Raw genomic sequence first — 14,237 nt, 5'->3', positions numbered from 1 at the left:
CATTTGTCTTCACTACTATCCTAATACGACACATTTCCGATAAGGGTGGGCGAATATCTTAGCTGTGTTACAAGCATCAGCGTATCAATAGGGTACCCTTTTAATGTATCAGTGTAAACGTGGCCACTATTGTTACCGCTCGTGATTTGTTGCGTGCCCACGAGTGCAAACGAGAAGAATCGAAAAGTGCCTTTTTTGCTGTTGTTGACCACAACCATTATAAAGCCTATGAATAATAACGCCAAGGCAAGTTTGTTTGTAGCTTTTTTTTCATGGAAGTGCGGAAAGTGATGAAAGGAATGGAATGGGGCCTCTGCTTAAGTATGTTTGGTGCGTCCAGACTGCTTGCTTTGTCTTCCAGAGTCGTTTGCGTAGCATTCGACAGCACTTGGCAGATGGTAAGCTCGATCATTATTAGCTAGACTTCGCACACGACATATCGCTGCGACTAGTTCGGGGTGCGATCATTACACGAGAAAGAAAAAAAAAAAAAAGTTTGACGACAAAATTTAGGGGTTCGATCACTACGCGAGTGCGATCATTATGCGAGTAAATATGGTATAACCACAACAGAAATTTAAGATTCTCGAGTGTTTCAGGCATGAACCGTCGTCTGCATGACGAGTTGGACATGGTGGCCATGGAAAGCTGCTGCCATGTTGACTAGCAGAACACCGAAACTTTGGTTGCTGTCTCACAACGAAGTTGCGCTGATTAAGCTCAGTGGCCTAAGCAGTGCGGCTGGCAGAGTGATTGGTGACAAGCTATTATGGGAAGCTCGCTGCAAACATGTTTGCACTCGTAGACCTCATCGGCCATCGAGCGCGAGACCAGACAAACGGGCTAGACCAGTTTTTCTTAAACTTTTCCAGTATGTGAGCCCTTTTATTAGTACAAAACCTACCATGATCCCCCTTTATAAGGTTTCTGAATATTTGCTTTTTTAGATGACACAGATACATTTACACTTTAATTTATTTAAAAGACATATAGCAGAAAGAGCTACCAAAAATACTAACGTTTTTAACAAGGATTTATTTCATCATGTATTTTAATAAGAAGAATGTATGTGCTTTCTTGATACAACCATATTTGCTGAACCTCAATTCTACAGTTTTGATAAGACAAAACTGTATGCAATTGGGAAGCTAAATTTGGTGAAGTTTTCTTTGAGGCGACCAAATGTTCAGATTACTATTGTCTTGTCACTTCACCACCCAATATATAATTGATGCTGAGGCACGGAACTACACTCTGTTGTGGAGTATCCAATGCCTTTGCATGCCTCACAGCGTTTCCTGCACTGTAAGTAGATTATGAGATAAGTATAGCTGCACAATACAGTATTGCTTAGCACGAATTCCCTTAAGCAATTCTCGTCTGTGAATAGAGATTTTCCTCAGTATGTTTCTCTGAGTAAATGTAAATATCTCTTCACTCATGCTGTCTAACCAATTCCACAAATCTGTTTGTCAGTCCATTGTTTCTTGCAACATGTAAATGTGGGAGGATTAAGCCATTTGTGACACATTACGCAGAGATGGTGCAAACAATTACGAGCTATTTTTCAGATGATGTGCGCAAAGCTTTCTCTTACTGTGCAGTAGTTTCAACAAGCACAGAGCTACAGGTCAGAAGTCAATGCCTTCAGGACACTGCGAATGAATAAACATACCATGACAAGCAGGGTTTATCATCCAGGAAGAAAACTGCCATGTCGCGTCATCGGAAGCCCGTTCAATGCACAAAGTGCGCATGTGCGACCAGATGCGCCTACGGAGTGTGTTGCTGTCACTGGCGTTACTACAGTGGCGACGAAGGTGGGACCGACGCGAGCGTGGTCTGCAGCGGACCGAATTGAAGGATGGCATCATGCCCACTGGTTTTCGACGAGACAATGAGCTACTGGAGCACGTACAGGATACTCCTGAAAGCTTATTTTAGGGCAATGGGATTACCGACACTACAAAACGCTGAGCTCTGCTTGTGTCTTCGTTGAGCGATACTGTCATCCACGTGTTGCAAGGGTGCCTTTCAACCGTGTCGGTCAACAACCAAACTTATGATGAAGTTGTTGAATACATGGAGGAACATTACAATCCTCAAGTTAATGAAATAGCAGCGACCTTCTAGTTCTTCATGTGCAAGCAAAGGGATGGCGAGAGCTTTCGGGAATACATTGCTGACCTCCGGAGACTGGCGGAGAGTTGTAACTTCGGCAATTCACTGCACCGGATGCTGCGAGACTGCACAGTATGCAGAATCCGTGACGACGACACCCGTCGCTACCTACTCAAGTGCAAGAAGCTAACTTTTGAGGAGGCAGAATAATTCGCCGGAGCTCAGGAGAAAGCGCTAGACGACATCCGAGACATGCGGGGAGGGTTCCCAGAGACTTCGATAACCAGCATGAACAGTGTACAGTTGCAGCAAGCATGGCGGCCCTGGAGGCCGTGGAGGAACACTCCAAAGAACAATCTATCATGTGATCGATGCGGCGGTCCCCACGTTACACGTACGTGCTGTCATCGAAACACAAAGTGCCACCATTGTGGCTTTAAAGGGCATCTGGCAAAGGTCTGCAGCAAGGGACGTTCCTATGAGGCCAGGGCATTTTCCATAGAGCAGAGAGAAGGTGAGAGCGAAGAAGAGATGCTGCTTGCTCTTGTCGCTCATAGCTTTGCCAATGGAGCTACATGGAAGCCTCTCAAGGAAGACTTGACCTGGCAGGGTCGAAAACTATGAATGATTATAGACACGGGTTCTCCTGTCAGTGTCATACCAAACAGCATATTTCAGAAGCACTGCAAGTGGTGGCCGGCACTGGAAAAGACGTCGCTCCATTTAACATGCTCTTACTGGGGCCACTACCGGTGGTCGGCCAGATAACAATGCTGGTACAATCGGGTTCAACTGTTGTAACGAGCACTCTAATATTTGTGGGATGTTACGGACCACTGCTCTGTGGTTGGAACACAATAGAAGTAGTCCGCATGGAGGCTGTGTCCTTTTAGGACGTTGGAAACACCTAGAGCGTAAATGGCAAGGTGAATCCTCTGTTTGAGGAATTTTCGGATCTTTTTGAGAACAAGCTTGGGTGCTGCAAGGGCCCACCTTTGAACTATACCTCAAGGAGGGAGCCCGCCCACATTTCTGTAAAGTGCGAATCGTGCCTTATGCTATGCGCTCCAAAGTTTCAGCCGAGTTCGGCCGTCTTGTACAAGACGGAGTGCTTTCACTGGTAAGCGTTTCGGAATGGGCAACTCCAGTGATTCCGGTGGCAAAGAAGAACGGAGATATATGGTTGTACGGTGACTTCAAGTTAACCGTCAACCCGGCATTGCACTTGGAGCAGTATCCCTTGCCCAGAGTTAAAGACATGTTCACGGCTCTTTCTGGAGGCGAAGTTTTCAGTACGCTGGACGCAGAAGCCAAAAAGACAGCGGTACTCAACACACACCGGGGTCTTTACTGCTACAATCAACTGGCATTCGGGATTGCTTCAGCCCCTGCCGTGTTCTAGCGACGCATGGAATTGGTTTTGCAAGGCTTGCCGAACGTTCAAGTTTACCTCGACGACATCATTGTGGCAGAAAAGGAAAACAACACCTCCAGACTGTGGCAGGTGTTTCAGTGGCCGCATGAACACAACTTGAAGTTGAACGAAGGGAAATGCCAGTTTAGGGAAGTGCATGTGTCGTTTCTTGGGCATTGCATCAACGCTAAAGCTTTTCATCCTCTGCAGGACAACCTTGAAGCTGTGCTAGCCACGCCAAAGCCAACATCGGTAAGCCAGCTGAAATCTTTCTTGGGCTTGGTTACATATTACGCGAGATTCTTGCCCAACTTGTCAACTACGTTGGCTCTTTTATATGGCTTACTGGCAAAGGGGATGCAACAGAAATGGGGGTCGCCTTAAGACAGAGCAGATCAAGAAGTAAATACAGTCTTGTGTAAAGCTAAATATCTTGTGCACTATGAACCACAAAAGCCCCTTCGACTGGAGTGCAATACATCACCAGTCGGCTTGAGCGCAGTACTGTCCCATTGTATCAATGGCGAAGATTATCTGATAGCCTTTCGCTCAAGAACCTTAACGCCGGCGGAGCGCAATTACTCTCAAGTGGAAAAGGAAGCGCTCACACTAGTTTTCAGTGTGACAAGACTTCGAGACTATCTTATTGGTGATAAATTTTCTTTGATAACAGATCATAAGTCATTGACGGGGCTGTTCACCGCGACAAACCTATTCTGCAAATGGCGGCAGCTAGGATACAGTGAAGGGCCCTACTTTTATTGGCGTATCAGTATGACAAAGACTATCGGAAAGCACTGTTGGACGCGAACGCCGACACCTTGAGCCGTTTGCCTTTGCCAGAATGTGGACAGCCTGGTGAAGACGATCCTGTAGAAAGTGTGCTAAATGCGCAAGCCTTGAGAGATTTTTCTCTTTGTGCACAGCAGTTGGCAGACAGCACCAGCGATGACGTCCTTCTCCGACAAGTGAAGACATGGATTCTACGCAGCCGGCCAAACCAACTGAGACCGGAGCAATAGTGTTTTCAGCCTTACTTCATCCACAGACATTAACTTACTGTGAGTAATGGACTAATCTACTGGGGTCATCGTGTTGTTTTGGCCGAGGATGTGCAGTCAATTATTCTGCAGGAACTTCACGAGACCCATCCAGGTATGATGGCAATGAAGCGCGTGGCGTGCACAATGTTTTGGTATCCCGGATTGGGCCGCGGGACAGGTTTCCTTAAGCTGACTGAAGACCAACAAACGTTGGCCTTGCTTGCATGTCGACTATGCAGGTCCGGTTGAAGGCCGCATGATCTTGGCGGTAGTGGATGCGGAAACGAAATGGATGGAGGCAGTACCCCTTAAAGCAGCAAGTGTAGAAACCACAGTGAAAGTTCTGTGGGGGATCTTTGTGCGTTTTGGCCTGCCACACAGAGCCATTTCCGACAACGGGCCAAAAAAAAAAAAGGAGATTCTTCAATGATAACCATGTGTGTCACTATAACTGCACTCCATATTACCCTCAGTCAAACGGACTGGCGGAGCATGCTGTGCGCACCATTAAGGAGGGAATCAACAAAAATGAAACTGGAAGTCTACTCAGTCGGATTAACAAGTTTTTGCTGCGTCACAGGATGATGCCGACTCGAGAAGGGAAATCGCCTGCCGAGATGTTGCTTGGCTTTCAACCAAGGAACTAAGTGCACATTTTTCAGAGGAGGAGGTGGCACCACGGGATTCCACGGTGAGCACACCCCCGGCACCGATGCCGCAGTTGCTTCCTCAGGGAGCACCTGTTTGGTCACGACAGTACAATCAAGCTGGCCAGAGATGGTTACCCAGCACAGTGACGTCAAGAAGAGGTAGGCGCTTGGTTATGGTGGACACCGCAGGAGGAGTGCAGTGCCGTCACGTCGACCAAGTGCACCTATGAATGCAATGGCTGAGTTGAAAAAGGAACTCGGCACAACTCAGCTTTCAGAACATCACACCTCGCAAAGTGATAGACCCTCAGACGACCAAGCCTCGCAGCGTGACCAAACCTCAGCAGGAGAAGACACTGAACCGCCATCGGACATATCGCTTAGTACAGCCTAGTCTCCCAATGAGAAAACCTCAAGAGAGTCGAAAATCTCGGGACTTCCCAGGCATTCTACGCACACAAGATGGCCTCCCGATAGACTAGGCTTCTAAGGGAAAGGAAGTGCCGTGTCATGTCATCGGAAGCCCATTCATTGCAGGAAGTGCACATGCGCGACTAAATGCACACTACATAAAAGAAGCCACGCTATCTGCAAGAAACCACTCTTTGGCTTGCACCTACTGCGTGTGTTTCTGTCACTCGCTTTACTACAAAAACAACACAATATTCTACAAGCTGCACTGCAATTTTGATGTCCAGATGTTATTGCTATCTGCCTGCATCACAATGTGGCTGCTTTGACTGAAAACTGAAGCTGTGTCTTCATGCTAGGTATGCCTAGTAGGTCAGTAGCACACAGCAGCAGGCACACAAGTGGCAGAACTAGACAAGCCGGCATGAAATTGTTATCGATCACAAAAGGGATGGTGTTCAAAATGTAGCTTCTTCCAATTGCAGATATATGAGAATATTTTACCTCAACACTTGGCAAAACTTGCATGATTGAAGACTTATAAGGCCTTGCTTCAAAATTGAAAGCTGGACACTCCAGAAAAAGCATGTTCTCCTGCAACTCTATGTTTATGCAGACTTTTTGAGACACATCAAAGACATTAAAGGAACCCCAACAAAACTACAAGCTGTCTCACACATAAAATGACAAAGCTTTACGACTCTCCCTCAGCAATAATTTCTTGAAAGCAATTTTAAGTTAGCTATCAACAATAAAATGTCTTTAGTTGCCCACGAGGGTTTGACGGTTTTGTCATTGCTGTGCTGAAGATGAGCAGCTTCAGTAGCACAGGTAAATGCTTGTAATACTCCACCTAATGGCAAATTAATGCAGTTTTTTTGTGTTTAGTACTTTCCTACTCGCGTACTTCAACTGGCGACAGCCTATCTAAGAAAACAGCTTGCTGCATTTACATGGTCCACTTGCTCCTGCTTTTTGTTTTCTATAGTTCTTTTAATATTGCGTATTTGATGCCATTCAGAACACCGACAAGCCTCACCCATGGAAGCTACTAATTCTCTTAGGTTTACCAAAGGTGATGAATCAAGACAAGGGGCTTGTACTATCTAGTCAAGGAGGCAAGAATGATTTTGAGTTAAATTGTAGGTGCTCCGGTTTGTGCAGAGGAGTGATATGTTGCTCAGGCATTCACGAAGATGTAATTCAACAACTAGGCAAGCTTGCTTAGTGTGCTTGGAAACTGTTCTAAGAGACCTGTATTTTTTTACTACTGGCCCAACTCATTTGTTTGCTTGTGAACTAAAGTACGAAGAATGCTTCAGGATCAATTCAATGCTTTTCTATTATAGATTTGGCTCGGCTGCTATTATGCTTTGTTGCTAAGCATGAAGTTGCAGGTTTGATTCCTTGCTGCAGTGGCCACACTCTGATGAAAACAGACTTTACTAATGTGATACGGTAAAACTTCAATATATGTTAAAGAATCAGTTGGAATTCATCTGGGGCCATTCATTATGGTATTCCTCACAGCAGCATCTGAGCTGTAGCTTTGGGACACACAGGTCAACCATTCAAGTCAATGAACCAGGGCTTCAGACTGTGCTCTTTGACTTTAATGAAGTGATTCTATTGTGCTCTGCTATAGAATATCTGTAGACCACACACAGGCTTAACCTAATGAAGTCAACAAAAAGGTGCCTACATGGTTTCATCGTCCCTGTAGGGAATAACGGCCCTCTTGTCTCCAATCTCGCCACGCTCCTGGAAGTCAAAGTACTTCTCGAAGACAGATGCAAAGCAGTTCCTCTTGAGGTGGCTGGCCTTGCGCGCAATCTCCTCTGTGTTCTCAGGAAGGTTTTCCAGGTCAAACAATAGCGATACATTGTAACCTACAGAGGAAGTCAAAAGGACTAAGTCACCATGTGAAAAAGTCAGAGTGCTTACTTTTACGAAGTTTTGTAGAGAACATCATGCAATGCAAAGTAAAAATGATGCCATAAATTATCTGATTCACATGTGGTTATGCACTGGTCTTTGCAGAGCTTCAACAATATATGAAGAGCGCTGCAATTAATTACAAAGATATTAACCCCTTCCATGCCTTGGATGAGCTGGGTTCTTCCATGCATTTCTGGTAAAAACTACCAAGCACGAGCTCAGCTCGTCAGCAGCCTTTTGCATTTTCTAGCAATGCCATTGGTAAGTCTAGTTTTGTATCAGTGCTTAGTCATGCTTTTGGTATATGGCAGCACACAATTCATGGGACTGCACAGGCAGAAGCAAATTTATGCTTTTTGTGAAGGTAAAATATGTTGGCAACTGGGGTCTTAAAAGTAATTTGGCCAGAATTTGGGACAACAGCATGGCATGGAAGGGGTTAATGTGCAGTGTGCTACTGTTCATTTTATACAAGAAACCCTGCAGATTCATGATTTACAGCACAAGAAAAGACAAGGACAAAGAAAAAGTAGGGATGACAGGAGCACCGATAGCTGACACACAACAGAACCCTGACATTTCTGCCCCTGCTTCGGAAAAGTGCGGAAAAGTCATTATTCCATACCTGCATTCAGCCCTTGTGTTGTCCCTATTTTTTTTCCTTGTCTTTAGTCTTTTTTCCAGTGTAAATTACGAATCTGTTCAAACTCACCCAGAACTCCATTCTTACTCAAACCCTGAAAGCACCTTAGCAACAAAGTGACTGATGGTGCGGGACTGAAGAGTTTATTCCTTCAAAGCCTTCTGCCACTCTTTCTGCCATCTGACAGCAATGATAAAATAAAGAGATAGCTCAGCTATAGAGGCAGCAGAATGTCATAAGCACCCCACTTTCCACACTGAGAAAATCAAAAATGCAACGGACTGCTTGACAAACACATTCTTCTTGAAGGCTGCCAAACGAAGTCGCAGTGTGGCACAACGAAGCTCTCATGCAATTCAATACACTAATGCTGTATCAGACTTTAATGTGTACAAACCTGTGCTACGTATCAGTAGGAAAGAGGTTTCCAGTTGCAATGCCACAGTGAATATACAGTGAGACCCAATAAGATGGCCCAACAAACATATGGTTTTAACATATATGTGAACTCATATAAAACAATGTTACTTGGTAGCAGATGCCGCCTATGACGTACATGCCACAGTATACCAAGTGTTAAAATGAGCACTGAAACTTAAATTTAGAGCCATGTGTTTTCTGCTGCAATCTGAGTATGAGGGCATATGAAGCGACTGGTGCCTTTGCAGCACATGCATTCCATGCTATAGGTACCATAGTTTCGCAGTGTGACCAACACAAAAGCACTAAGGTTGCGCTATTTTTGTATAAGTTTGTGGAGCGCAAGAGGGTTATGCAGAAAAGTGTACTTCCTTAGCATTTTGGGCATGCAGCCTGTGAAAAAGACTGCGTTCATCGACTGTGTTTCGTCACAAATACTAGTGCAGACTTCAACCACAATGCGTGCAGCCTTTATAAAGGTCAAGCATGTTCTGAAATCCCACACTTTGTAAACTTTTGTCAACAATGTAAATCGACAAACTCACTCATGAGCAGACTCATTTGAAGCTGCAGCCAACCATGAGTTCAAGTGAATTGAACCAAGTAGGAGAGGGTGCAGGTCTGTGTCTGAACAGGTCTAGTAAGTTTGAACGAAATGTAATTGTAGCTGTGTTAGGGTTAATAAGACTACATTTTAGGCTTAGTGCATGTACTATCAAGAGAGTCCGACTGTACAAAGAGTGGTGTCTGTTAGAATGAGTAAGCCCAAGTGAAGACACAAGAATAAAAAATCTTGTCAATTAAATCAAATTTTATAAATACAAGATGATAGTTTTACAGTAACTTGTACTGGAATTTTTAAAGTGAAATGTCAATTTCGGCAAAGGTCTTCTACATGTTTCTACACTTGTTCGCACTGAATGTGCTCTTTACACTTGGTATGTTACTGTTTCTCTATGGTGAACATGTGCATTTATGCCCTTTCATTTATAAACCTTACGAACATGCTGATGCTCTAGATGGTACATTGCTAATGCAATGAGTAATCCAGTGATATATCGAGTACTGCAGAATGAAACCCTGAGTATGAGTGAGCCTGCCTGGTATGTCCACAAAAGTTTGGCAGTGCCTGATGATGGTGAGCTTGAGTCGTAGCAAGTCTACTGACCTTGGCAACTACTGAGTCTGAGAAATTTCTCTTCATTCTGATGACCTGCGGTTACTAATGTTACAAGGAAATACAAAAGTTTCACACACAGATGCATTTCCCTATTGAAACAAAGCTGAGCATAACAAGTCACAAAGCGCAACTGAAAGTCCCACTATGAGGCGTGCACATGTGTTGCGGTGAAGTCTAAAACTGAGAAAATTCATGCAGAGACAGCAGGAGCAACACATACCATCTTCAGTTGTTGTCAGCAAGGGACCATATTCTCGTTTCAAGAGCTAGTAGTAGAAAAGAAAGAAGAAGGCTCCAGATGGATATTCATAGTACTTTACAACATAATTGAAGAATAGTGACAAAAGAAGCACTGCATATTGCTCACAGTAAATTCTGAGACCTGCAGCTTCTTCTAAAACTGCAAATGCACTGTTAATTTTGAACTGTAGAATGCATTATTATCTTAAATTATCCAATGAACTTGCTTATCAGTGCTTTCTCCCGTTTATTAGAAATATGAACATAGTACAGTCAGCCACAACCCAAGAACTTAACAGCAGAGGGACCAAAGGCAACATGTACACATGTGCTAGCCATTCGCGTCTTCTGGTTCTCCATTTACTTCTTTCTACCCATGTACCTGCTGTTTATTTGTGAGATACTAACATGACAGAATGAACAGCAAACAGCAGAGCACTTTTCTCTCACTACGTGCTTGGCTGTCTCACTGCACCCACAATAAACTACTGTATGTGAACCGTTAAATTATGGGGTTTGCAGCTTCACGTTATGCTGTGATCTTTTCGAGTATCGCTCACCTTGTTAGTGTTTTTTGTATCATGCCTACAGAGTGCTAAAAGCCTCTACTTTCCCACAGTGCTCTTTGGTGGATGCACAGTCTTGAGCGACTAGCAAAAACAGCCCCCTCGCATCTACTAACAAGCTCTGCAGGAAAGCAAAAACCTGTACCACTCTGCAGGCATGATATTGAATTACTGATAAGGTGTGCAATGGTTGACAAGATAACAGCAGGATGCGAAGCCCTTAACCATGCATGTGCAGCAGGTTACAATTGGTATGGTTAGGCAGTGCAGCATGTGCCGAGAGGCATGTGCTCCGCTGTTCCAAGTTTCATTCTGTCGTGATAGTACACGAGATGTCCCTGTCTGTGAGGGGATGAACAAAGCCTTTGGATTTATACTACCATGCAAGACTGACACATGAACTTCAGCAGACAAACCAGAGTGCACTACCTGCTACTGAACCATCAGGGCACTTCCTCTTTACGCCTGTGCTATCCATAACCAAACAATTTATCTTAGTACAAACAGAGAATGGGCAGTTGCAGCATACTTCCGTGAGAAGATCTCTTTCTGAATGATTGGCTTGTAACTGATTAGACACAGTGCTGTACCTATACCATATACCATACCAGATCAGTTCTATACCAGATCAGTTCTTTTCTTCCACATTGACTTCTTTCATGTCAGAGCAACCAAGGAAATTATGGCAATATTTATCTAAAGATAAAAGCAGTATCACAGACATCAGAACATCTGGCATAAGCAATGACGATCCTTTGACCATTGCTAATGAATTTAACGAGTTTTTTTTCAATCGATGTTTACTATCAACGCATCGTACACGCACTTGCAACCTTACAACCTTCGTAATCCGATGCCCGAAGTAGATTTAAGCAAAAATGACATTCTTAGTCTTTTGCGTAATCTAGACATAAAAAAGTCATCAGGTCCGGACAAAATATCTAATGTTTTCCTCAACAGATACACAGTCTGGGTAGCAGAGTACTTATATGTAATATATAAAACATTGTTAGAATTCTGTGTGATACCGGATGACTGGCGCTTTGCAAGGATAGTTCCGATTCACAAATCTGGATCCCCTTTTGAACTAAATAATTACAGAGCAGTTTCCTTAACATCCACAACTTGTAAACTGCTAGAACACATTTTATTTAAAAGTGATTATAACACATTTAGAGAATAATCATTTACTTCATGCAAATCAACATGGATTTAGGGCTGGTTTATCTACAATAACAGTTAGCTGAGATAACGGATGATTTTGTGAATGCACTGAATATGAGAGGTCAAATCAATACAGTGTTTTTGGACTTTTCCAAAGCGTTCGATGTAGTTCCGCATGCCGATTTAGTAACGAAACTGCTCTCTATGGGCATTGAACGCAATATCATCCGTTGGATAGAATCTTATTTGTCCTCAAGAAAACAATACGTTGCTGTTAAAGACTGCGTTTCTGGTACATTGGAGGTGCACTCAGGGGTGCCACAGGGGTCAGTTCTCGGTCCTTTGTTGTTCTTAGTTTATATCAATGACATCTATTTATCTGTTCAATCGCCTGTGAAGATCCGGTTGTTTGCGGACGATTGTGTTGTTTATAATAATGTAAATCATCACTCCGACCAAGTAAGACTTAATGAGGCGTTGCACTCAATTAGTGTATGGTGTGACACATGGGGATTGAAGCTAAATACTTTGAAGACGGCAGCTATTACATTTACCAACAAGAAAGAACCCTTAGATTTTGCTTATATTATTAATAATTCTTATATACATAAAACCCAGCGAGTGAAGCATTTAGGTGTTACACTCACAATCAATTTAAGTTGGAAACCCCACATAGACAACGTTTGCAGCAACGCGCTAGAACAGCTGGCATTTTTTAAACGGAAATTGCGCCATACCTCATCGACCGTTAAGTTAACAGCATACAAAGCTCTTGTCAGACCAAAATTAGAATATGCGGATTTGATCTGGAGCCCTCACCAAAAATATTTAAACAAGAAAATAGAAAGGGTGCAAAATTTAGCTCTGCGGTTTATATACTCCACATGCTCGCGTTTTTCCAGCATGTCCGTTCTTCGCGACAGGGTGAAATTGAAAAAACTAGCTCATCGCAGAATTGTATCTCGCATCAAATTTTTTATATCAGCTGTACCATGTTCACTACAAAATACCGCGTGAATGATATTTACCTGAGCCCCCCATGCGGTCTGCTCGTACAAACAAAACAATTAAGCAACCATTTAGTAGTCTTAACATCCATCAATATTCTCTTTTTCCCCATGCAATTTCACTATGGAATAAATTACCCGAAGAAGTAGTTAACGCTAATACAACAGAATCGTTCGTTCAGCTTTGAAATAATCTTTTCTTTGACCTCTAAATTGCCACAATGAAAGCAGTTGCTCTTGCGTTACGCTTTTTCATTGTCATTTTGTTTATGTATTGCACTTTTGTATGTCCATGTTTATTTCTGTTATGTATAGTGTTACAATGATATATGTACATGTTTTTGTTGTGTTCTCAATTGCTAATTGACAGTTGTAATTTACGTTGCTGTATGTACCCACTCCTGCTTAGGCCCGAATAGGGCCTGCAGTATTTGTAAATAAAATAAAAATAAATATCTAAGTACGCTGAATGACTTAACGAACAACAATAAACCTCCCACCTGCAAACTTACCATGCCAAATGAAAAATGTAGGCTAAACAAAATGACCTTGATTACACATCTACATAACCTCTAAGCCCTTTTTAAGAATACAGAGTAGGCTTGCAGAAATATTCGTTCACACTTACAGTTGCTTGGAAAACATATCTGTGATGCCAAGCTTATTGCTCTTAGCCTGATATGTTACCAATGAGGCTATCATACGCCAATAAACAAGATATGAAGCCCTGTAGTCATAATACAGCCAAATTAGAGTAAGAAATTCGCATGCAATGAGATTATCTTTTACCTCATCTGCACCATGTTCTTGGAGTTCCTTGTAGAATTTCAATGAAATGCTGACCTGTGAAAGACAGAATAACATTTAGGTTTCTGCGACAGAGAAATTACAAACTTGATTATTTCTGTGGCACAGAATAGGATGAGGGCAACATGTACCTAGTTAGGAGAAAGAATTGAGTTTTGTCTATTGGCAAGCAAGCTTGGCTTTCAGGCTACACATTTGTTCTAATGTTAGGAAGTTTGGCAGGAGTACATTTCTAAATTTACAGCACCTGAATATAAGGAAGGAAAGATGTTGCTATTGGCAGACAGGGTATAGATTTGGGTCTTGAAATCCAACAGCATAAGAATTTGTCTTCATATGTTTGTTTCTGCACTGTCTGACTTTGGAGTTAACAGGGGGCTGTCTAAATGCACAGCAACTATCACATATTCATGAATACAGCTGCATTTAGCACTTTCAGATTTACTTATGCTATACATAATTAGTGCGTCAAAGTAACTGTACTTATTTGTAGTAAGGAGCTGCATCTTTTGTGGCATGTAAAATAGAGTTAATGACAAAATATGAAAGTTGGCTTTTCTAGGGTGAAAATGGTATATAACTTCCAAAGCTACGAAAATGTTGCAGAGAAAAATTACGGATGAACTTGAGCAC

General features: G+C 42.8%; 1 protein-coding gene across 1 annotated transcript in view; it reads right to left on the bottom strand.

The window, feature by feature from the left end:
• Arpc2 (Actin-related protein 2/3 complex, subunit 2) overlaps positions 1-14,237 on the bottom strand; it is a 41,848-nt gene that overhangs the window by 24,864 nt on the left and 2,747 nt on the right. Inside the window, exons 3-5 of the mRNA XM_075681129.1 lie at positions 13,587-13,640; positions 10,041-10,086; positions 7,342-7,528 (exon numbers count right to left, since the gene is read on the bottom strand). Coding sequence (XP_075537244.1) covers positions 7,342-7,528; positions 10,041-10,086; positions 13,587-13,640 — 287 coding nt within the window. The remainder of the gene's footprint in view (positions 1-7,341; positions 7,529-10,040; positions 10,087-13,586; positions 13,641-14,237) is intronic.

This window comes from Dermacentor variabilis, chromosome 2 (assembly GCF_050947875.1).
Source record: "Dermacentor variabilis isolate Ectoservices chromosome 2, ASM5094787v1, whole genome shotgun sequence".
NCBI classification, from domain to species: Eukaryota; Metazoa; Arthropoda; class Arachnida; order Ixodida; family Ixodidae; genus Dermacentor; species Dermacentor variabilis.
The sequence above is the reverse complement of the archived record's forward strand: the minus strand, read 5'-3'. Positions and strand labels throughout refer to the sequence as shown.